The following is a 25,639-nucleotide window of genomic DNA, read 5'->3' as shown; positions in this document are numbered from 1 at the left end:
GAAACTTGACATTCTACTTAAATTTGGTATAAAATGAATCACATTGCCCTTTGATTTCCAGTGTAAAATTAAAGGAAGCTAGTTGGGGTAAAAGAAAAGATAAGAAATTTGGCTGTTAGAATTAGTGTTCAGAATACTTTTTAAAAATCTTATTTGGAGAAAAAGTACAGTACTTGATTAGATGCAATTCACATTTGATACCAGAGCTTTTTCCTTTATGCTATGCTATTTATAAACAATATCATTATTTTAAGTGAGAGATGCACACTATGGCTTGGATTTTGTAATTTTTAAAAATTGGGATGCCTTTGTTAAGTTATAGATGCCATAAAGTTCTATTGTAAAACTTTAATGTGGTCTTGATGTACTTTATATAAAACTTTGTAGTCTATAAGTTGGAAAAATGCTGATATTAGCTGTTTGTAGACACCATTTAATGAGAGGCTAGGGTATGGAGGCTAACTTCCTCTGGAACACATTGTTTCTCCAAGGAAAGCAAAGAAGATTGAGATTTTCTCAGGAAGAAAAAAGTTGAGTGACTGGGTAGGTCACAGATGGGCTCTTGGAACTAAAAGGGCCCCATAGCAATTATAATTGGCCCTATTTTATTCTTATTTATTGATTTGCTTTTCTCTAATTTTCATCAAAGTAAGAAAATAGTTTAAAAATCAAACTGTACAGAAATACTAGAAAGTTCTACTGACGTCTAACTACTGTTTCTTTCTTTTTTTTTTTTTTTTTTTTTTTTTTTTTGAGACAGAGTCTCGCTTTGTTGCCCAGGCTAGAGTGAGTGCCGTGGCGTCAGCCTAGCTCACAGCAACCTCAAACTCTTGGGCTCAAGCGATCCTACTGCCTCAGTCTCCCCAAGTAGCTGGGACTACAGGCATGCACCACCATGCCTGGCTAATTTTTTCTCTATATATTAGTTGGCCAATTAATTTCTTGTATTTATAGTAGAGACAGGGTCTCGCTCTTGCTCAGGCTGGTTTTGAACTCCTGACCTCGAGCAATCTGCCTGCCTCAGCCTCCCAGAGAGCTAGGATTACAGGCGTGAGCCACCGCGCCGGGCTCTAACTACTGTTTCACAAAGGCAACTGCTCTTTTTCTCCATCTAAAATTAACCATTAGTCTGACTTTTATCATTTTCTTGTGTTACTTGATGGTTTTATCACCCAAGACTACATCCCTAGATACTATAGTTTAACTATAGTTTAATCTTACCCATAAAAAAATTTTTGTATGTCTTTTAAATCTGCTAAGATTTTTCTTCTAGTCCTTTCTTTTCCTTACAGTTTATTTTTTGTTGAACCTGAACTGTTTGACTTATAGTTTCCCAGAGTCTAGATAAGTATTTGTCAGCCTTTTCAAAAAGTTATCAGTCCCCCTCATAGAGTTGTTTGGGACATTTTTTTCTAATTGCTTCTCCCCCATTAAATACTAAGGAATAAGATTTTCCTCAAGCCTCTGTTGACCATACTTGGGTTCACTTCTTTTGGTGAGACTGTGGGGAGTATTCTTTCCTCAGTGTCTTGTGTCTGCAGCATCAGCAGCTGATGATATGTTAATGATGATGTTAGCAACAGTGTCTAGATCCAGTAATTCATTGAGGGGTGCAAAACAATGGTATTTTTTTAATTATTTATATTTTTTACTTCTTTTTTTCAACCAATGGAAGTATGTGTTTTGCTGAAAAAAATGATGGTATTTTAATTGACATTTTCTTCATTTATGTTAGAACACTTTTATAAAGAAACCATTCTTGGGCCGGGCGCTGTGGCTCACGCCTGTAATCCTAGCTCTTGGGAGGCCGAGGCGGGCGGATTGCTCAAGGTCAGGAGTTCAAAACCAGCCTGAGCAAGAGTGAGACCCCGTCTCTACTATAAATAGAAAGAAATTAATTGGCCAACTGATATATATATAAAAAATTAGCCGGGCATGGTGGCGCATGCCTGTAGTCCCAGCTACTCGGGAGGCTGAGGCAGAAGGATCGCTCGAGCCCAGGAGTTTGAGGTTGCTGTGAGCTCTGACGCCACGGCACTCACTCTAGCCTGGACAAGAAAGCGAGACTCTGTCTCAAAAAAAAAAAAAAGAAACCATTCTTTGTCTTAGATACACTGTAATAGAGTTAATTCAGAAAAGGTAAGAAAGTGCCTGGTTCTTTGCTTTAAAAAGGTATATCCACTGCCTATCATCCTCTGAAGATGACCTTTTTAAAAAAAAAAATTATGAACTTTCATTTATACATTTTCTTAAGAATTTCATGCTGTATTAATAATCCTTACTGAAACTCAGAATATTGTCCATGTCCAATGGGTGCCTCTTCAGGCGTTTTTTTCTGGTTCTGACAGGGCCCAGTCTTCATAAGTGGTCTTTCATAGCTGCTTTAGTATTTAATATGACAAGAGACAAGATGTTCCAGGCTCATTCTGTATAGTTCCTGTCCCAGACTTGGAATTAGGGATTTGTCTAAAAAGCCCCCGTTTCTTTTGGTGAAAAATACTTGAAGAGTATGATTGAGGCGCTATGGATGTTCATTGCTATAAGTAGATCATTTTTTTCCCCCTGTGCTGACTGTGCTGTGTATGTAAGTGTAGTTCTTTTTTGCTGCACTAAGAATCTTAATTCTGAAGGATGCAGGGATTGATAGAATATCCTGTAACTATTCATTTGTTTTAACTCATTACACTAAAGTCTCAAAATGAAGACAGTTATAACCAATGGAATTACTATAAACAAAAGATTTTACATATGCTTTTCCTCCCTGTAGTTTTTGTAATTGTCCTTTTTCACCCTCCCAGAACATATAGCTAATATACATTATCTCCTTTTAACTCTCATTTAATCTTAGTTCTGCAAGTAATTATGTATTTAATGTTTACTACAAATCTTTATGTCAGTGTCCCTCATTTTGTTTTCTCAAAGCCCATGTTTTATCAGTGCCTTAGATTCTTTGTAGGAATACTATTCACTAAATTCTTATACTATATTGGTAAGTTTGTCCCCTTTTTCTTAGAATCAGTTTTGCTGGATATAAAATCTCTGAATCACATTATTTTTAAAGTATATGTCTTAAATATCTTACAATATGGTATACAGCATCACTGTCAAGTCATAATCTACTTTTCTCTTTTATAAGTCTAAGCCCAGGTATCCTAAAAGATGTTTTTTCCTTTAAAGTCCAGTAATTTTAGTATTTGTTTGTTTAAAAAGTGATAATTTGGAAAAGTCCAGTAATTTTAATGGAATATGTCTTGGTATTTATCATTCTGGGTTGATTTTTCTTAGGTATGAATTGTGCTTTTTTGAAATGTAACTTAAAATCTTTATTTTAGGAGAGCTTTTTTTTAAAAAAAATAACTTTTACTATTTGTTCTTTTCCCATTTAATTTATTCTTCAAGAGCTCTTATCTTCTGTTATGTTGGATCTTCTCTGTCAGTCTTGAATATTTGCCCCTTTATCTTTTATTTTTCTTTTTTGAATTTTATCCCTTGTCATCTTCTGGTTCTCCTAAAGCAGTATGTGTTGTATTGATTTACTTAAGTTCCTTCTAGTTTAGTCTTCATTCCTGAAACAATTTTTTCTTTTGTGTTTCTTTTTCTGAGTTGTGACATTCCATTTCTTGGGTTTTTCTAATTCTGATTTATGTTGTTATTTCATGTTTTATATTTTTTCTTAGTGTCTTATTTTTAAATAGAAAGTTACATTTTGATCTGATTTTCTTGCATGTTTTCATGGTAGGGATGTTTTGCATCCTCTTGCTTTCTCTCTTTTTTTTGAGAAAGAGCCTTGCTCTGTCACCAGGGCTAGAGTATAGTGGTGTCATCATAGCTCACTGCAACCTCCAACTCCTGGGCTCAGATGATCCTCCTGCCTCAGCCTACCAGAGTGCTGGGATTACAGCTGTGAGCCATGGTGCCTAGGCTCCTTGCTCCTTTTTAATGAAATTAGTTTTCTGGAACCTTTAGGAAAAGGTATGGTAACTTTTTCTAACTTCACAGAGATCCCTCTTGATGCAGCATTCAAAAATATGACAGCTTGTTTTTTGAAATTTCCTAGCTCTATTTTCCATTTTCATCAGTTCCTACCTTCTCTTTCCTTTGTCTCTATTGTCTCCATCTTACTTAGTTTTATTATCAGCATTTTTTTTTTCTTCTCATTATAGGGTCATGTCCTGCAAGGGAGCCCTGGTTGATCAGTTTGAAAACATCATGGGTCCTAGATGACTACATCTTTCAGCCCTTATAGTGGACTCCTTGCACTTGGGAATTGGATCACTATTGGATTGTACAAAATTCCTTCCTAGTGTTCGCTGCTTTCTCAGATTGGCCTGTGTGCTTTCAGTGAATACGTGTTGGTTATTTTGGGTTTATCCTCGTCTCAGGTCCAAATGATATCCTGTGCTTTCTGAGGCACAAATGCTGATATTTCAGAGATCTTGTGGCTCTTCATGGTTTGTCTTTACCTACTTATATTTTGCAGTTTTGGGAGATTTCTTCTTACCTAGTTGGGTTTTTTTAACTGTTGTCCAGGAATTTTATCTGTTTTTATGTGAGAATTTGGGGAAATTGAAAGACTATGCTGCTGCCATTCTTGTTGTCCAGGAATTTTATCTGTTTTTATGTGAGAATTTGGGGAAATTGAAAGACTATGCTGCTGCCATTCTTGCCAACTTCCCAACTTCCTTCTGGTTTTAGTTTGCATTTCTCTGGCATCCCATAATATTGAACACTTTTTCATTTATCTGTTGGCCTTTTGGGTTTCCTCAAGGTACTCAGCCATTGTGAACTCATATCTTTTGTGCCATTTTTCCTTTGAACTACCTAAATATTTTTTTTTCAGTTAACATGCAGGAATCTTGATGTTTTCTCTCAGTGGCTTGCCTTGTCTCTCATAATTCTTTGGTGATTAGAAGTTAATATTTCTTTCTTTCTTTTTAAATAAAATTTTTTTCCAGCTAATTTCTATTTTTTTAGTAGAGGCGGGGTCTTGCTCTTGCTCAGGCTGATCTCAAACTCCTGAGCTCGAATAAGCCTCCTGCCTTGGCCTCCCAGAGTGCTAGGATTACAGGCATGAGCCACCACACCCTGCTAATGTGTAATATTTTGGTCTTTTCTTTCATGGATAGTACTATTTATGTCCTGTTTTTCCCACTGTCAAGTTATGTTTTTTATTCTAGAAACTTATTATTTTACAAAGGTTAAATCCCCATAGTTCATCTAAAATTGTTTTTTGTATAAGGCATGAAGAAGAGATTCTCACTCCCTACCCCAAATACAGCCTTTTAGTCATCATACGTTAAAAAGATCATATTTTCCACCCTCCCGCAATGCCACATTTGTCATGGTCAAACATCCATTTATGAATGAATCTTTTCTGGACTCTGTTCCATTGGTTGGTCTGTTTTTCTCTTTTGTTGATAAAGCATTGTCTTAATTACTGTAATTTTATAATAAGGTAATATTTGGTAGTATAAATCCTCCATCTTTTGTTTTTCCTTATGAATGCTTTGGTTGTAAGAATAACCTTTGCATATTCCTGTAAATTCTAAAGTCATCTAGTATATATCCATTTTAAATTTGATCATTTGTATTAAATTTATAGATCAATTTGGAAAGAATGGGCATCTTTATAAAACTGAGCTTTCTAACCACTGAATGTGATTGTCTGTACATTTATTTAATCTTTAATTTTTCTCAGAAATGTTTTACAGTTTTCTGTATAGAGGTTTTACACATCTTTCATTGTCTTTATTTCTTTGTATTTGATGGTTTTAGGTGCTACTTTAAAAAATATCCTTTTGGCCGGGCGAGGTGGCTCACGCCTGTAATCCTAGCTCTCTGGGAGGCCGAGGCGGGCGGATTGCTCAAGGTCAGGAGTTCAAAACCAGCCTGAGCAAGAGCGAGACCCCGTCTCTACTATAAATAGAAAAAAAAAATTAATTGGCCAACTGATATGTATATAAAAAAAAAAAAAAAATTAGCCGGGCATGGTGGCGCATGCCTGTAGTCCCAGCTACTCGGGAGGCTGAGGCAGAAGGATCGCTGGAGCCCAGGAGTGTGAGGTTGCTGTGAGCTAGGCTGACGCCACGGCACTCACTCTAGCCTGGGCAACAAAGAGACTCTGCCTCAAAAAAAAAAAAAAAAAAAAAAAAAAAAAAATATCCTTTTTAAATGTCATTTTCTAATTGTTTCTTACTAATACAGTGTTCATTTTTGTTTATTGGCCTTGTGCCAAGAGACTTTGTGATTCATCCATTCATTCACCTTTTATTCCAGTGATATCTCTATATAGTTACATATATAAATATATGTAATTGTGTCCTCATATAAAATCCAGAATTTTTATCATTTACATTTCATTTCATAATTCATCTGGAATTGACTTTTATATATAGTATGTGGAATGGACAAAGATTGAATTTCCCCCATAGAGGTAGCCACCTGACCTACCAACAATGGGTGACTGAGTGTATGTGAGTCTTTTTCTGAGCCCTTTATTTTATTTTATGTCTTTGCATTAGTACCACAATCTTATTATCTGCAAATAATGGCACTTGCTGTGTCCTTTCAACTTGATATTTTATTCCTTTGTACTGCCTTACTCCACTTGCTAGAACCTCCAGTACAGTGTTAAGAAACAGCGAAAATTGTCCTTAATCTCAGAGAGAAAGCGTTTCAGTATTTCGCTGTTAGGTATAAGGTTTGCTTAGTGTTTTTTGAGATGCTTTTAATTAGATGAAGGAAGTTCCCTTCTAATACTAATTTGCTGAGAGTTTTTAAGTGTGAACAGGTGTTCAGTTTTAATGTTTATCTTCACCTATTGAGACTGATTCTGTGGTTTTTCTCTTATTCCATTAGTGTAAGTTACATTGATGTGGTTATGATTTTTGTATCTGTGTTCATGAGCAATATTAGCTTTTCTTGTTTTGTTTTTATCAGTCTTTAGTATCAAAGTTATGCTGGCCTCATAAAATGATTTGAAAAATAATGTTTCTTCTTCTATTCTCTGAAAGAGTTTTTGTAATATTAGTTGCATTTCTTCCTCAAATGTTTAGAAGACTTCACTGGGCTTATTATTGATTTAGTTTCTTTGTTAGATAATTTCATATTTTTAAATTTATTTTGTTCATTTGTGGTAACTTATGCCTCAAGGTGTTTATCCATTTCACCCACAATTTCAAGCTAATTGATATAAGGTTATTCCTAATATTATCTTACCTTCTTTACACCTGTAGAATTTGTAATGATGCCTTCTTTCACATTCCTAATAATAGAAATTTGTGTTTTCTGTTTCCTTAATCTTGATATATGTTTATTTTATTAATCTTTTTAAAGAACCAACTTTTAGCTTAGATTTTTCTCAATTGTAATAGTTTGTTGATTTCTGCTATGATTTTTTTTTTCTGTCTACTTTTTCTGGATTTAATTTATTGCATTTTTCTAACTATTTGAGATCAAAGCCTGGATCATTGATTTTCAGTCTTTTTTCTTTAAAATATTCATTTGTAATTGTATTCATTCACTGTATTGTATTCACTAATTGTATTCATTCACTGTAAATTGTCCTCTGGGCACTACTGTAACTTCATTCCACAAATTTTAATATATTTTGTTTTCATTATCTTTCAGTTTATTCAGTCAATATAATTTTCATTGTGATTTCTTCTTTAACGCATGTGTTGTTTAGGTTGCTAAATTTCCGATATTTCAAAATTTCCTGGTTATCTTTCTTTTACTGATTTGTCTTTCTTTTACTTGTTTTTGACAAGTTTGTCATTCTTTCTTCAAATATCTCCTCCCTCTCCATTCTGCAAATCTTGATATATTTTGCTTTCATTAGCTTTCAGTTCATTCAATCAAAATAGTTACTGATTTTCATTGTGATTTCTTCTTTAACCCATGTTTAACTCATGTTAAATGAAGAAATCCCTCCTCCCCCCTCTAGTTACACAGATTTTATAAATTTTGACTGTTTCTTTTCTTTTCTCCCCTCCCCTCCCCTCCCCTCCTCTCCCCTCCTCTCTTCTCACTCTGTTGCCCGGGCTAGAGTGAGTGCCGTGGCATCAGCCTAGCTCACAGCAACCTCAGACTCCTGGGCTTAAGTGATCTTCCTGCCTCAGCCTCCCAAGTAGCTGGGACTACAGGCATGCACCACCATGCCTGGCTAATTTTTTATATATATTTTTAGTTGTCTGATTAATTTCTTTCTATTTTTAATAGAGACGGGGTCTCACTTTTGCTCAGGCTGGTTTTGAACTCCTGACCTTGAGCCATCGCCCACCTCGGCCTCCCAGAGTGCTAGGATTACAGGCACGAGCCACCACGCCCAGCCATGTATCCCTTATATTCCTTTGTGTGTTCCATTCCTTTTTTTTCTGCTTCAGTTTAGAAATATTCTCTTGATCTGTCCTCCAGTTCACTAGTGCTTTTTTCTGCTTTGTCTAGGATGCTGTTTATAAATTTCAATGTTGTTGATCTCTCTTCAACAATGTTTTCATCCTTTTCCCCTGTTTTAGGATACATAGTTATTTCTGTGTCCCTGTTAAGTAACTCCAGTGCATGAATCGCATGTGGGTTGGTTTCTGTTTCTAGTCTTTCCCTTGTATTTTTGTTCATTTGTTTGTTTTCCTTTGTTCCTTTTAGGCGTGTGTGTTTGTGTGTTGTATGTGTTGTTTTGGTCATGCATGGCCTTGTAATTTTTTTTATCAGAGACTTGACATTATGGGTGAAAAAAGAGGCTCCACATGATCTTCTGTTGTAGTTTAAGGTTTTAGGTGGGCAAATGGTATACTGGTAAATCATCATGATTCTGTCAATGTTTGGTTTAGGCGTTTTTTTAGGTCTGTTTTAATATTGCTCTTAACCCTCAAGGCTTGGCTCTCTTAGGATCTCATTTTTTTTTTTTTTAAAGACAGAGTCTCACTCTGTTGCCTTGGCTAGGGTGCCGTGGCGTCAGCCTAGCTCACAGCAATCTTAAACTCCTGTGCTAAAGCAATCCTCCTACCTCAGCCTCCTGAGTAGCTGGGACTACAGGCACATGCCACCGCACCCAGCTAATTTTTTCTATTTTTAGTTGTTTGGCTAACTTCTTTCTATTTTCAGTAGAGACAGGGTCTCGCTCTTGCTCAGGCTGGTCTCAAACTCCATCATCTTTCAACAATATGTGGTTGCTAAGATTTCTGGTCAGCTCTTTAGCCTTCTGCTGTGAGCTGATTTGAAGTCTGGTCTTGCATGTATGAAGCATAGGCCAACAACTCGGGGGGACTATTCAGATTTTTGGGGATTCCCTTCTCTGTGGATTTGTCTTTTCTAGGGTTTTGTCCCTTTTAAGTCTCAGCTACGTTGGTAGCCCCAAACTCTGGCCTTTGACTCCTCAGGTGATTGAAATTTGCTGCTTCTGCCTGGGCTCCATTTTCTCACCAATGTGATTTGGGAAATACCTTTGGCCCACTTTACAGGCCCATGTTGGGGTTTCAACATATGCATTGGGAGAGAGGACAGGTAATGTAATTCAGTCTAGGGCACCACCCTTCTCTGAATTCATGTTTCTTTTTACTATAGCTCATTTTTTAATAGCTCTTTGAGTATCCCTGTGAGGTAAACTCTCTTAGTCTTAGAATATCTAAAAATGGTTTTATCCTGCCCTTACTCTTGAATAGTCATTTAACTGATTATAGAATTGTAAATTGACAATTTTTTCCCAACTCTTTGAAGATCATATTTCATTATCTTAGCATATTACAATTATGCTTCTTACGAGGCATCAATTTTTAGCCATGTTATATGTCTGGTAGTTTTTATGATTTTAATGTTCTTCATTATGACTTATTTAGATGTGGTTTTATTTTTGCTACTGCTCAATAGTATATTTTATGTGAAGATATATGGTTTTTTCAAGTTTTAGAAAATAATCTTGGCCATCACCTTTTTATATACTCTTTTACATCATTCCTCTGTTCTCTTTCTAAAACTTCTATCATACCTGTTATAATCTCTCAATCTTGTGTGACTCTTTCTACCTTTCCTCACCGCTTTTTCTTTTAGTATTGCAGCTACATTTTCTTTAAAGTGAACCTCTCTTTAACACTTTCTATTGAGGTATAATTTACATATAACGAAATGAACAGATATTAAAGGGACAGTTTGACCAGTTTTGACAGATGCATACACTCTTGTAATCCACAACTTCATCAACCTCTACACATTTGTCACCCCAAAAAGTTCCCTCATGCCCTTCCTAGTCAGCCCTCTCTCCACAAATCAGCTGTTGATTTCTGTCATCATAAATTAGTTTTTTCTTTTCCAGAACTTCATATAAATAAAATATTAACTGTCTACTTTTCTGTGTTTGGCGTCTTTGATTCAGTGTACTGTTTTTGAGATTCATCCATGTTGCATGTATCACAAATTAATTCCTTTTTATTTCATAGTAGTCTTCATTATGCAAGTACCTACCAGTTTATTTGTTCTGCCGATGGAAATCTAGGCTACTTTTAGTTATTGGCTGTTGTGAATAAAGTGGCTCTGAACATTCTTTTACAAGTCTTTTTCTGCATGTATTTTTTAGGTTTTTAGATAAATACATAGGAGTAGAATTGTTAGATCATTCATGTATATTTACATAGAGATGCATATTTAATTTTTTAAAAACTGCAGAACAGCTCTTTAGAGTGGTACCATTTTACATTTTAACTATTGCAGTGAATATGTGGTAATGTTTTGTGGGTTTTTTTTTCCCCCTAGGCTCTTTATCTTTTTTTTACTCTTTAAAAACCTTTGTTGATACATAATTAAAAGCACGTAATTATATGTGTACATATGTAATTAAAATTAAAATCTATCCACTTTAGTATATAGTTTTATACATATATTGAATACTTTTGATACATGATACTTGCCAGTTAAATTCACTCTCCCCACACCCTATTTCTCCTCCTTTAATAGACATGGGGTTTTGGTCTCCATTACTTCCATGAGTCCAACTCCCAGGTGCTTCTCCCTGCTTCTGAGCCCCAGACCCTAGTAGTTCTGCAGCTTTAGCCCCTTCCCTAACTTCTGTGTTTCTTTTCCATTGCTGGTCCATGGAAAAGTATTATCTTGGCTTTAGTGCCACTATATCTTTTTTTAAAAAGGAAGAGAGGAAAGGATTTCAAGAATACAAAAAAACTCTACTACCCAAATGTACTACCCAGATTTAACATATGTTCATGTTTTGCCTTGTTTGCTTGAAATATCTTTAAAAGAAAGAAAAAATGTTATATGTAACTCAAGTTTAAGCCTTAGTTCCTTTTCAATCCCCCTTTCACAGAAATAGCCACTGTCCTGAAGTTGGTGAGTTAATTCTCATGCATATGGTATTTTTAATATTTAAGTAAAATATTTTAAATTTTATATAAATTTACATAATAACATATTTTCATTTAACATTGCTTTTAGAGTTATCCATGATATTTTTAGATCTAGTTATTAACTGTTTTGTATCCATATATGAATTTTATTTATTCATTCCTTTACTGATGTTCAGTAAGTTCATTTCCAATTGCTTTTATTATATATATATAGCTGTAGCAATCATTCTTATCCACATATTTTTTTTCCTTTACTTTTTTGAGACAGAGTCTTGCTCTATTGCCTGAGATAGAGTACAGTGGTGTCTTCATAGCTCACTGCAACCTCTAACTCCTAGGCTCAAATGATCCTCCTGCCTCAGCCTCCCCACCATGCCTGATTAATTTCACATCTTCTATTATGCATACTTCCTGGAGAATATTCACAAGTTTCTTTAGTTAATATACCTAGAAGAGGAATTGCTAAGTCACAGGGAATGTACGTTTTTAACTTAGTGGGTATTGACAGTTGCTCTCCAAGATGTCTGTTCAAGTTACTCTCTAAACCAGATGTATAAGATTTCCTATTTCTCAAGCTTCACACAGTGGCAGTATTGTAACCAATGAGGTTTACCTGATGTGCAATAATTGCTGAAAGATTTCCCATTTTTCACATGCTTGCCATTGCCAGCTTAATGGTTTGAAACATGACTCATTTTCTGATTTGCCTTCCCTGATTACTAGTGAGTACTAGTGAGATTGAGTGTCTTTTTTTGTTTTCTTTTTTGTGAATTGCCTGTTTATCTCCTTAGCCCATTTTTTGGTTAGGATATTTGTATCTGGATGTGAATACTTTCTCAGTGCTTTGTCTGTTTAACATACACAGTATTTTTTTAGTGCCATGTTTTGAGTTCGTGTTTTCTTAAGGGATGTTTTCAGCATAAGCTTTGAATGCTACCTTGATCAGATATTTGGGAAGAGTTTTGGTACTCCCTCGTTCTTAACGTTCCTCTTTTTTTCTTTTTCAGACTGTTTGGAACAGATTGTCGTCATGTTTAGATATTAGCAATCACGTATGTGTATGTCTGCATTTGAAAATGGCAGAGGGAAACAACAGTGAAGAGGTAATTCACTTGAATAACTTTCACTGCCACCGGGGACAAGGTAAGTTTGTTCGTTCTCCTTTTCCTCACTTCTTTTAGTATTGTAGCTACATCTTCTTTGAAGTGAACTTATATTGCACCGTTTAGAATCTAGAGACAGTTCGTTTTTAGACCTTAGAACATCAGGTATAAAAGGAGTTGGTAGAATACTAGAATTATGTTAAATGATGAAACCTGCTGGCCTGAATGAAGTTTAAGAATCATCCATCACAAGTAGATTAATAAGCTATTAGCAAAAAAGCTATGAATATGCAGTCATTTGGTCTTAAGAGGTGGGATTATGGAAACAGTGTCAGTTTTCTGGTTTTGGAGGAATGGTGACTGCAGAGGAACACTTCTCTAGGCCCATATGATCTAAAGGACTATAAGTGCTGCTAAAGTAATCTTGTCTTCACATGATGCTTAAAATGCTTTTTTGCCAGAAGATTCTGACTTAGCTTTATGGGGAGTTTTAGAACAAGTATTTTTTTTGTTTTACCATGTTTAAAATTTTAGAAAATTCATTAATTCATGAAGGGAAGAGTGCCTTCATTTCGGTAACGTTCTTAAATGTATATGAATTTCCTGTCAAATCCCAATTCACTTATACACTTAGACTAAAAGAGAAAAAATGCTGAAGAGTAAAAAAGGAATCCTTAATATGTTTATTTTTTATAAGTATAAATTCCATGGAAGAAGTTTTACTGGTTTCCTTTTCTCCCATTGATAATATTTTGTGCTATGAAGATGATTTTTTTTTCCAACAGAGAGTAAATTATAGTTGACCCTCGAACAGTGTGGGGCTTAGGAGAGCCAACTCCCAATGTAGTCAGAAATCCACATATGATTTTTGTTTTTTTTGAAAAAATGGTAGTGAGGAGCATGGTTGAGTTTCCTTTGTTTGTTTGTTTGTTTGAGACAGAGTCTTATTCTGTCACTCTGGGTAGAGTGCAGTGGTGTCATCATAGCTCATTGCAACCTCAAACTCCTGGGCTCAAGTGATCCTCCTGCCTCAGCCTCCCAAGTAGCTGGGACTACAGTAGCGTGCCATGATGGCCAGCTAATTTTTCTATTTTTAGTAGAGACAGGATCTCTCAATCTTGCTCATGCTGGTCTTGAACTCCTGAGCTTAATCAGTGCTCCTACCTCAGCCTCCCAGAGGGCTGAGATTACAGGCATGAGCCACCACGCCCAGCCCACGTATAACTTTTGACTCTCTGAAGGCTTAACTACTAATAGCTTACTATTGATGGGAAGCCTTGCCAGTGATAGTCAATGAACACATATTTTGTATTTTATATGTAGTATATACTGAATTCTTACAATAAAGTAAGCTAGAAAAAAGAAAATGTTAAGAAAATCATAAGGAAGAGGAAATATATTTACTATTTATTAAGTGGAAATGGAACATCTGAAAGGTCTTCATCCTTGTCCTGTAGGCACTGTAGGCACAAGAGTAGGTAAAAGGAAAGGGGACAGAGTCTCACTCTGTTGCCCAGGCTAGAGTGCTGTGGTGTCAGCCTAGCTCACAGCAACCTCAAACTCCTGGGCTCAAGCAATCCTCCTGCCTCAGCCTCCCAAGTTAGCTGGGACTATAGGCACACGCCACCATGCCCGGCTAATTTTTTTTCTATTTATATTTTTAGTTGTCCAACTAATTTCTTTCTATTTATTTTTTAGTAGAGACAGGGTCTCACTCTTGCTCAGGCTGACCTTGAACTCCTGAGCTCAAACCATCTACCCGCTTTGGCCTCCCAGAATGCTAGGATTATAGGCATGAGCCACCATGCCTGGCCAGAAATACTGGTTTTTAAGATTTTAAATTAATGTTGTGGTTGTTGCTGTCTTTTAATTGGTTCTTAAATATTCTTAAACAGAGTTTAAGAACAGCTAATTGCAGCCAGGCATGGTGGCTCATGCCTATAATCCCAGCACTTTGAGAGAGGTGGGAAGATCATTTGAGTCCAGGGAGATCAAGTCTGCAGTGAGCTGTGATCACGCTACTGCACTCCAGCCTGGGAGACAGAGCAAGACCCTATCTCTAAAACAACCAGCTAATTCCTTTTGGAAAATTATTAACTTTGGAGGTATGTTTTTTGTTAGACAAATATGTATCCTCTGCACCCATCGCAAGAATCTTCTTCAGGTGGATAGCTTTGTTTTGTTTTTATTAGCTGCATTAATAATTTTTATTTTGCACCAACCTCTGTAGTTGTTTTTTTTTTTTTTTTAAGTATATAGTTCATTGAGTTTCAACAAATGAATGTACCACCTCAGTACTGATGTAGAACATTTCTGTCACCCCCAAAAGATTCCTGTGTGCCTTTTTGCAGTCAATCCTTACCTGACTCTGGCCTAAGGAAACCACTGATCTGCTTTTTGTCATTGTCCAATTTCATATATAAATGGACTCATGCAGTATATACTCTTTGTACCTGGATTCTTTTGCCCAACATAATGTTTTTGAGATTCATCCATGTTATTGCATGTATCACTAATTAATTCCTTTTTAATTGCTAAATACTATTTTTCCTACTTATACCCAGTGGAAATAGGCTTAAACTGAAGGTAAAATAAAGAAAGATTAAAAGTACAGGAATGAATAAATATACATCATACAAATAGCCAAAAAGAAAAGCTAGTATGTCTATATACCGTCAGATAAAACTGATAGAAACCCCAACCAGAAGTGTTAATAAAGATAGAAGTCATAATGATAAAAGATTCAGAGTACTGGGAAGATAAAACACTGCTAATCCCTGTACTCTAAGTAACATGATACAAAAATATACAAAGCAAAAATTGACAAATCTAAAAGCAGAATTGGACAAATCCATAGTCATAATGGGAGTTAACACGTTTCTTTCAGTGATTGAGAGAGCGGGCCCAGGCATTTGTATGGGCTTTCCATACATTCCACAGAAGAGTGGAAGAGCATGGCCAACAAACTTGATGTAATAGGAATGTGTGGAATACTGCCCCCTATGAATTTACTAAAATTAGCCATATTTTGAGCTAGAAAACACGTTTTAAGTTTCAGAGGATTGAAATCATACAAATTATATTCTCTAACCACATTGGAATTGAGCCATAAATTATTTATAGAGGTAAAATTAGAAAATCTCAGTATGTGTGGGAAATAGGAATATACTTAAGAACAACTCAAGGTTCAAAGGAGAAATCACAATGGAATTAGATATTTTGAGTTGCATGATAATGAAAATACTAATATAATCTGTTGAAATTTATGAGATGCTTCTAATGCCATGTTTTGAAGAAGATTTGTGGCCTAAAATACAAAATACATGTACTGAATAACCAGTAGAGCTGAGAAATTAATAATGAAAACCAAGGCTTAGCAAATTTAAAGAGCCAAGTAGTCAATATTCAGCCTTGCAGGCCATATGGTCTCTGTTGCAACTACTCAGCTATACCATTGTAGCGCGAAAGTAGCTATAAACTAAATATAAATGCATGAGCATGGCTGCATTCCAGTAAGGACAGGAAGTAACAGATACTATCCTATACTGCAGATGGGAGTATAAATTCATACAAACAATTTGGAAAATTTCTAGCATTACCTACTAAAATTGAATCTGTACTTATCCTGTGACTTAGCAGTTCCATTCCTACAATGTACCCAACTGAAATGGGTACACCAAAGACTTGTACAAGAATGTTTATAACGGCATTATCCAAAATTGGCACCAACTCAAGTGTCCATCAACAAAACAATAATTTATGATATATTCACATGGTGGATTAAATACAGCAGAGAGAACTACAGTAGCATGCAACATGGGTGCATCTCAGACATGTTATTTGCAAGAAAGCCAGACAAAGAAGAATGTATACTCAAAAACAAAACTTATCTGTGGAGTTAGAAATCCTCCTTTTGGGGAGGAAGGAGAGAGTAGTGATTGAAAGAAGCACAGGAAGGTTACCAACGTGCTGGAAATATTTCCTGACCTGGTGATGATTACTCATGGATGGGCCTTTTGTATTAACTCGGGCTATCCACATGATTTGTAGCATTTGCTTTGTTATTATTTATTATTTTTTAAACTATATTTTTGAAAACTAATTGAAACCTCATGTGTTTATATATGTGTGGTATATGGTATCTTGTCAACTTGGACTTTAAGGTGATAGGTTTCAAACCAACTTTCACTGGATCCCCCAGGGTTGTGTACCTTTTTCTTGGGCCAATTCTTCCAGAGAGGAATCTACAGTTTCCTGAATAAGGACTGTAAGACTGTGTGCAAGAATTCAGAGAACCAGGCAGCAGAAGGCAACTGTGATCTTACTTTCTATGCCTATTTCAGCAGTGCTGCTTTTCCCTTTTGACTCCAGTGCCTGGTGTACCAAAGGCTAGAGCTTCTCTTTCTCAGTATTTCTTTAGAATGAACCTCCATGGGGTAGGTCTTGTGGAATGGCTAAGTGAGGAGCTCAGCATCCTCTCCCTAAAAAATCAACAATAAAATTATATAAAATTGTTGAAAACAACCATTCAAAGACTGGAAATTGACCGAACGCATACAATACAATTGAGAGCATTTATTCAGGAAAATCTACTGACGCTGGGTAAGAAGAGTGAAAATGCATGGAGTTTTAGTCTGGGGCTGCTCCCATTCCCTTAGTCGCTTCCCAGGTCCATCTCTTTCATATGGTGAAGTTCTACCTGGGCCGGCCTGGCCCATGGAAGAGGCTGGGAAGACTGATGGTGAAACGGGCAGACCTTATTTGGAGAAGAATGGAGGGAGGGAGGGAGGAAGGGAGGGAGGGAGGGAAGGAAGGAGGGGGAATTCCATGCCCAGGAACATCATCAAAAGTGGTAGAAATCCTAGTGGCAAACAGTCATAAAAGGTGAACATCACAGCTAATCTGAGAAATTTAACTGGGAGATCGGGGAAGGAGACAGCCTAAGAATGCCTAAATAACCTATATATCTTTGGTGGTCTGGAAGGTTATACATACGCACAAGGTCATAAACACACTTGAGACATGTAAGAGGCCCTAGCAAGCTGCTGTTCCTTGTCAGAAATTGATGAACTAAAAGCTAGAAGAGATCTGTAATGTGCCTAAACTCTGATGCCTTCTCCAAACCACACAGATCCAATTGCAAAGAGTAGAAGCATTGCTGGCTCAAGATGTTTAAACATGGCTGTCCACCAAGCTTACGCTGTCCCAGGGGTAACTGCTAGGAAGCAAGCCTTAAAAATGAAAACAGTAATTAAAAAGAAAAAAGACCTGAACAGAGATCATCCCAACACTGGGGAAAACAAACTCCACAAAATGAGTCTATACAAGGCACAAACAAAAACAGCAACAACTACTTCTCCTGATGCAGGGGGGATCAGAATCCACAGTTGCTATGTTATCTTAAATATACAGTTTTCAACAAAAAATACTAAGACAAACAGGAAAGTCTGACACATAACACAGGTGAAAGAGTCCATAAAGGCTGTCTCACTGGAAACCAATGTTGGAGTTAATTGGTAGAGATTTCAAATTGCTTGTTCAAATAACTAAAGAAATAAATAACTGGGCACAGTGGCTCACACCTATAGTCCCAGCTGTTCAGGAAGCTGAGGTAGGAGGATTGCTTGAGGTCAGGAGTTGGGGACCAGTCTGGGTGATATGGTGAGACCTCATCTCTTTAAAAAAAATATATATGTGGAAACTCTGGAGGTCAAAAGTACAATAACTATAGCACAGTCATAGCATTGTTTAAAAAAAAAAAAAAAGTACAATAACTAAAATGAAAAATTCACTAAAGATCTGTTTGACAACAGATCTGAGCTAGCAGAAGAATAAGTGATTGATAGAGATTGTCTGATCTGTAGAATAGAAGGAAAAAAGAATGAAGAAAATGAAAAGAGCCTCAGAATTTTGAGGATATCATTAGCTTATTAACATATGTGTAACGAAAGTCTCAGTTGGAGAGGACAGAAAAACAGAAGGTATAGAAAAAATATTTGAATAAGCAGTGGCTGAAAACTTCCTAAATTTGATGAAAAATGTTAATCTGTGTGTCTAGGAAATGGACTCCCAAGAAGGATAAATACAAAGAGATCTACATCTAGACTTATCTTTGTCATTTGCCTGACTGGCTGTGGCTTGTCACTTGGCTATGTAGGATAGAAGAAATACAGACTTTGAATCACCTCTCATTTCTGTTCTCAAAAGTATCCTGTGCCATCAATTTCTGCACTATTCTAGGATTCAGCATGAATTTTAGGCCACTTCTGTTTGGCTCTCCACTCTATAGGCTGTGGGTTTGAGCCTTTTCCAGTCTGCTAAAAGCTCTTGCCACCTGTAAATATGCTGTTTCTCAGAATTCTGTTAAATTCTCCTGCCTACTACGAGCTCCTTTCTCTTCTTTTTTTTTTTTTTTTTTTTTAAGATGGAGTCTTACTCTTGTTGCCAAGGCTAGAGTGCCGTGGCATCTGCCTAGCTCACAGCAACCTCAAACTCCTATGCTCAAGCAATCCTTCAGCCTCAGCCTCTCAAGTAGCTGGGACTACAGGCATGCACCACCATGCCCAGATAATTTTTTCTATATATTTTTAGTTGGCCAATTAATTTCTTTCTATTTTTTTTAGTAGAGAACAGGGTCTCACTGTTGCTCAGGCTGGTTTTGAACTCCTAACCTTGAGCAATCTGTCTGCCTAGGCCTCCCAGATACCTTCTCTTTGTGTGCCTTGAGGGTATATACTTTTTAAAAAGTTCCCTTACTGTCATTTTATTGGAGTTTTAGGAAGTGATGGTGATAATCACTTGCATTCTTTCTGCCAGGTTTAACTGAAAGTTCTCTATAATGTACCTATTCAGGCCCTCAGTTCAGTTGGTTACATTTGTCAGTCTAAGAGATCTGTAAGTAGTAAGCATCTTATCTGGGTTTTCTCAACTAATCTTCACAATTATTTTAGGAGGGGCAGGTGAGGAGAAGCGGGTGATGGGGGTTGGGGGTGGGCAGGTCCATAATTTGAGGAAGTGGATGCTTAAAGAAGTTAGGTAACAACCCCAATAGCTAATGTGTGGTAGAGCTGAGATTTAAACTTAGGCTGTCTGACCTTAGATGCTACAGATGCAACTATTGTCCCTGGCATCACTGCTGCTTTCTTATAGGAATGAAGTAAAATCATTGGTTTTTGATTGCTTTTCAAATTGTAGAGTGCCAAGAAATACATGAGGCATTAACTTTGAGAACGACATTACAGCTTTAATGGAGGAATTTCAGAAATTGTAATGATGATACCTCTTTCTTGTTCTTCTTTCTTCCTTTTTTTTAGGTCACTTAATGCATTTTCTCTTTATTGCCCATTTTGGCCTTGACATTCCCATCAAACCAGGCAGGAAAAAATATCAGTTTGTTATCCTATAATTCATATCAAACATGTTCTGTCTTTAGAGAGAGAGAAAAGGAAGTAGAGACCTTGAACAGAATTACTATATCTAGATGGTTAAAATTATAGTTATATTTAAAAGGAAACTAGAAAAGTTAAATTGCTTATTGTCATAGATGTTAAATGGGTGCTTGACTAAAACATTAAAATATGTTTGTTTAAATGATTCTTAAAGTTTATGTCTAAAGTGAGCAAGTTTTAATATTTTAAATGTTAAATGAAAATATAACTGGTTTTGAGTGATAATTTTTTCAGACCTAGCAGTTTAAATTAAAAAATCTTTTATTCTTGGGAGGAATAGAGATGGGTGAGAGGCCATGGTTTCACTTTAAAGAAATTGGCACTCCAGAAGATTTTATCAAGAGATTTCTTCAACCCTAGTGTTAATATTAGGAAAAAAGTTGATATTTTGCACATAGTAATTGTCAGATTTTCTTTAGCAAGTCCCCAAATGTATTATTGGCAAAAAATCGGCACAGAAACATGAGTCTTAATGCTTAAGTGTATGTGCTGCTAGGGGCTATACCAGTAGCCATGAACTTGGCTTTAGGCCTGACCTTTTTCACACTAAAATTGAACTAAAGGATTAAATACAATTGTGCTGGCCTCCCAGTAACAGTGTTCTCTGCCTTCCTGTAGACTGGATCAATCTCAGAGATGCGCCCATCACCATATCTGACTCCTCTGATGAGGAAGGGATTCCGATGCTGGTCACCCCGGCTCCTCAGCAACATGACGAAGAGGACCTGGATGATGATGTCATCCTGACAGAAGTGAGTTTTCTTAAACTGTTGCAAGTTAGTCTCTGATTTTTCAGCCACTCTGTGGGCCTTATTATAGAACAGCTGAGAGCACCTCTGTGCACTTGTTATACGTTTCTAAGAACAGCCTCTCTCCATTCCAACTCCTATCCCCTTGGATTGGAAAGCCATGAACTTCTCTACCCTTGCTCTATCTGACTATGCATGCACCATTCTACACTGTCATAATTCCTACATTATAATCTATCTTACTGTCAGGTAGGGCATAACTCCCTATATTACCGCACATTTTTCAGAATCATCCTAGATATTCTTACACTTACATTTTTATGTTTTACAGTCAGCTTTTTTAGTTGCAGAATATAAATAGATAGTAGATAATCAGTTTGTCTAAACAAAACAAATGTTATTATCTATAGAACAATTTTTACAGTACTTTTTTTTTAAGGAGACAAAGTCTTGTTCTGTTAACCAGGTTGGAGTGTAATGGCCTGATCTTAGGTAACTGGAACCTCGAATTCCTGGACTCAAGTGATCCTCCTGCCTCAGCCACCTAGTAGCTAGGACTCTAGGCACGCACCACCACACCTAGTTTTTTAATTTTTTTTGTAGAGGTGGGGTCTAGCTATGTTGCTCAGGCTAGTCTTAAACTCCTAGGCTCAAGCAATCCTCCTGTCTTGGCCTCCCGCAGTGCTAGGATTACAGGCATGAGCCACCACACCCAGCCAGTACTGACACTTTCTAAACAAGAACAAGTTTTGTCTTTCTGTATAGTCTAGCCTTTTATATTCCTCAGCCAGAGCATTTTGAATGTTTCTTAATATAGATCTTTTAACATTCTTTGTTTGTTTTTTGATTTGTCTTTTCTCTTGCTTTTGTGAATGGTATCTTTTCTTCCATTGTACCTTTTAGCTGTTGTTTTTGTTTTTTTAATTTAAAGATCTGTTGCTTTTTTTTTTTTCTTTTCTCTTTTTTTTAAGTTTAAAGATCTCAATTGGCTTTACTGTGATTGTAGAATCAGGTAACACTTCATTCCATGAAGTAGCATAAGAGTTACAGTGAGCTGAGTAGAGGAGGTTGGCTTTAGAGACAGAAGGGCTGAAGAAAGCAGAAGCAAAGAACAAAGAGCATATTAGTCCTTTCAGAGTTCTTTCCTTACAAGATGGGATTGGGAGACAAAACAGTAGAAAAATGATTAGTTATCTGGTTACTTCAGGCTACCTTTTCTGTGTGAGGATTAAAGCAGAGGGAACTTCATTATCATGCTGATTAAAGATTTAAACTGTTTGGGAAGCTGACAGTTACTGTTACCTTTCTCTTGATTTCTTGGAAGGTCAGATGACAATTTAGTTTAGGTTCAGTGAGGTGGAACTTTAACAGGGGTGATTCCATTTTGGTTTTTAGTCTGGTCTTTTGGGGCCTAGTGCAGAAACCTAGTCCAAAACAGTGGCCTCTTATAATTTTTATTTAATAGTTCTCCCCTTTTGAGGCATCAGCACTACTTAGTTACCATCATTTTGGGTTTTGCAGTCCCAGCATGCCATTTGTAAGTTATGGTGTCTTCATTGTCATCCACTTCTTTCAGTTTTTGTTGCTGCAGCTGGAGAGAGACCATTTTTACCTTTGACAGATGGGTATATGGAAGCTTTTAAAACTCTTTGAAGGGCTGGGCATGATGGCTCATGCCTATAATCCTAGTGCTTTGAGAAGCTGAGGTAGGAAGATCCTTTGAGGCCAGAAGTTCAAGACCAGCCTGGGCAACATAACAAGACCCTCGTCTCTACAAAAAATATAAAAATTAGCTGGGTGTGGTGGTGTGCACCTATAGTCCCAACTACTCTGGAGTCTGAGGCGGGAGAATTGCTTGACTCCAGGAGTTTGAGATTGCAGTGAACTATGATGACACCACTGCGCTCTAGCCCAGGCGACAGAGTGAGATCCTGTTTCAAAAAAGAAAGAAAATATTCTGAGAGGCTATAGTATACCAGGGAGATTGGTAGGGTAATACCAAGAATTTGGTTGGAGTATTCTCCTTAGCTCTGGTCTGTGAACCAAACCAAGTTAGACCCGGAATCTACCAATTTTAACCAAGTAGTTGGCTTTGCCATACCCAGTGTGTTTATTTGTGTACAAGAAGTGTTGTCAGCTATACAGATTCCTTTCCGTTTAGTGAACATCACATGACTGGGTTAAATTGAAGCAAGGGGTGCAAGCTACCTGCAGAAGCTACTGATTGTGAAATTTTAGCTACAACATTATCCTGTCAAGGAAAAGAGGCATAAGTAAGGAGAAATTAAGAGTCTTATAATAATCTTATTCCAGTGGTTGGGAAAAGCTGTCCACAGCATGAAGTTGGTCACTTCTTGTCCTAGTTCGCAGTTTGAATGTCTCTGGTTGTGGCATCAGGTATTCTTGTAAACTATGAGGTCCACACATCAGACATGAGACTTGTCCCTTGAAACTTACAGTGAGTTGTCCCAGCTTCGACTTATTGGGCTCCAGGAACTGAGCAGTTCTCCTTCAGTGGAGGGTTGTAGCCAGATACAGAGAAAACTAGAAGAATTCAGTCCAGTCTACAGGTAGATAATAAAAACTCAAAAACAATGAACAGGGCTATAATATAATGACAGATGTACTGTATTTTTCTTTTGAAATGTAATTTTTCTCTATAAGAGTGACCCCCATTTCTGTCGAAGATAATCATCACATTAAGACCAGTTTGCTTGATTATTTATATACGTGGTGCAAGTATAACCACACAGGTGCCTTTTAAATTTGCTTTGCTAGAAATTTTGACAAGGAATCTCAGATTGGACTTTAAAGAAACCGCTCGATATTAGGAAGCTAAACCAAGGCAGACATAGATTTTGCCTTTGTATCTAATATCTTGAGGTTCCTGGGCCAGCCAGGAGGTGACTTTTACTCACTCAGTATAAGGCAGGGAACCCTTGAAGCCAGACACCATATGCACATTTTCAAACGTGACATTTCAGTCAAAGCCTTGGTAATATAACCAGTTTCTGATTGTATCTTATTCTAAAGAGAGCAGATTCTTATTGAAATTACACAAGAAAACCATATTGCCATAAAAATGAGAATACTAACAAATAGTTTCTGGTACCACATAGGGAGAAAAAGCAGTGTTTCAATTTTATTTACAAAAATGTGCTTTACCAAATTGCTGGAAGCTATAGATAGCTTAAAAGAAAAAAAAATTTTCTTAAATTTGGAAAATGAACCAGCAATGTTTCAAATAAAGAAGCCATAAAAACTTGAATTCTTTATCAGTTCATTCAGTCTCATGTAATTTTTGCTCTGTTTGATCTTGGTTAACATCTAATAGTCTACTATTGACCGAAGCCTTACTGATAAAATAAACAGTCCATTAGCATGTATTTTATGTTGTATGTATTATATACTGTATTCTTAAAGTATTATTAAGTATTAAGTATAAAGTATTATTAAGTAGTATTAAGTATTCTTAAATATTATTAAGAAAATCATAAGGAAGAGAAAATATATTTACTTTTCATTAAATGGAAATGGATCGTCATAAAAGTTTTCATCCTCCTCATTGTCATCATGTTGAGAAGGCTGAGGAAGAGTAGGAGGGGAGGCAGAAGTGGAAGAAAATCCACATGCAAGTGGCCCTGTGCACTTCAAACCTTGTTTAAGAGTCAACTGTAGTTTCTCTCCCCCCTTTAGACCATCAGTCCTTAAAGTAGTTAGGTAGCTCTCAGTTTGCACTTCCAAAGGGATGGACTCCCATGTGAAAAAAGGTAGACAACTTACAGAACTTAGAGCTAAACATTATAATTTGTCCAAACAACAAAAAAGCATAAGTAGGCCAGGCACGGTGGCTCACGCTTGTAATCCTAGCTCTCTGGGAGGCCGAGGCGGGCGGATTGCTCGAGGTCAGGAGTTCGAAACCAGCCTGAGCAAGAGTGAGACCCCATCTCTACTATAAATAGAAAGAAATTAATTGGCCAACTAATACATATAGGAAAAATTAGCCGGGCATGGTGGCGCATGCCTGTAGTCCCAGCTACTTGGGAGGCTGAGGCAGCAGGATTGCTTGAGCCCCAAAGCGAGACTCTGTCTCACAAAAAAGGCATAAGTAAAGGCCCAGTTAAGATGAACCGGCTAGGGAAAAGCACCTTAAATGTAAGGTTTGTTAATGTAAACTTCATTTATTTATTTATGTGTGTGTGTATGTATGTATGAATGAATGAATGACAGTCTCACTCTGTCGCCCAGGCTAAAGTGCCAGGGCATCAGCCTACCTCACAGCAACCTCGAACTCCTGGGCTTAAGCGAGCCTCCCATCTCAGCCTCTCAAGTAGCTGGGACTACAGGCATGCACCACCAGGCCCGGCTAATTTTTTCTCTATATTTTTAGTTGTCCAGCTAATTTCTTTCTATTTTTTTATTAGAGGCGGGGTCCCGGCCCCTCCTTGTGATTTTAGTTTGCATTTCTCTGTGGCCACTGCTTTTGAGCATCATTCATATACTTATGGCTATTTTTTAATCTTCTTTGGATTTTTATATATTTTTTGGAGAAATACCTATGCAGTATCTTCTAGTTTTTTTTAAGTGGGTTGTTTATATATTCTGGGCACTATACCTTTATCAGGTATCTTATTTGCAAATATTTTTTCTCATTCTGTGAGTTATCTTTTCACTTTCTTGATAGTGTCCTTTGAAACATAAAAGTTTTTTTTTTCTTTCTTTTTTTTTTATTTCAGCATATTATGGGGGTACAAATTTTAAGGTTTCAATAAATGCCCTTTCCCCCCTCCCCCCACAAGTCTGAATTTCCAGCATGGCCATCCCCCAGATGGTACACATCTCACTCATTATGTATATATATACCCACCTCCCTCCCACCTGCCCAATACCCTATTACAATAGTACCTATGTGTCCACTTAGATGCTGCTCAGTTAATACCAGTTTGCTGGTTGCTGAAGTCCAGCTTATTTTTTCCTATGTCATTTGTCAC

General features: G+C 36.8%; 1 protein-coding gene across 5 annotated transcripts in view; it reads left to right on the top strand.

Moving 5' to 3' along the window:
• Positions 1–25,639, top strand: part of RNF216 (ring finger protein 216) — a 155,261-nt gene that overhangs the window by 6,977 nt on the left and 122,645 nt on the right. For 4 of the 5 annotated variants that reach the window (XM_075995269.1, XM_075995267.1, XM_075995270.1 and 1 more), the window contains exons 2-3: positions 12,356–12,491; positions 20,518–20,651. In XM_075995269.1, coding sequence (XP_075851384.1) covers positions 12,425–12,491; positions 20,518–20,651 — 201 coding nt within the window. In that variant the 5' untranslated portion in view covers positions 12,356–12,424. Of the gene's footprint in view, positions 1–4,173; positions 4,286–12,355; positions 12,492–20,517; positions 20,652–25,639 lie in introns of those variants that run through there. The other variant, XM_075995268.1, reaches the window with a different exon arrangement.

The sequence above is a fragment of the Microcebus murinus genome, chromosome 19 (genome assembly GCF_040939455.1).
Source record: "Microcebus murinus isolate Inina chromosome 19, M.murinus_Inina_mat1.0, whole genome shotgun sequence".
Taxonomy (NCBI): domain Eukaryota; kingdom Metazoa; phylum Chordata; class Mammalia; order Primates; family Cheirogaleidae; genus Microcebus; species Microcebus murinus.
The sequence above is the reverse complement of the archived record's forward strand: the minus strand, read 5'-3'. Positions and strand labels throughout refer to the sequence as shown.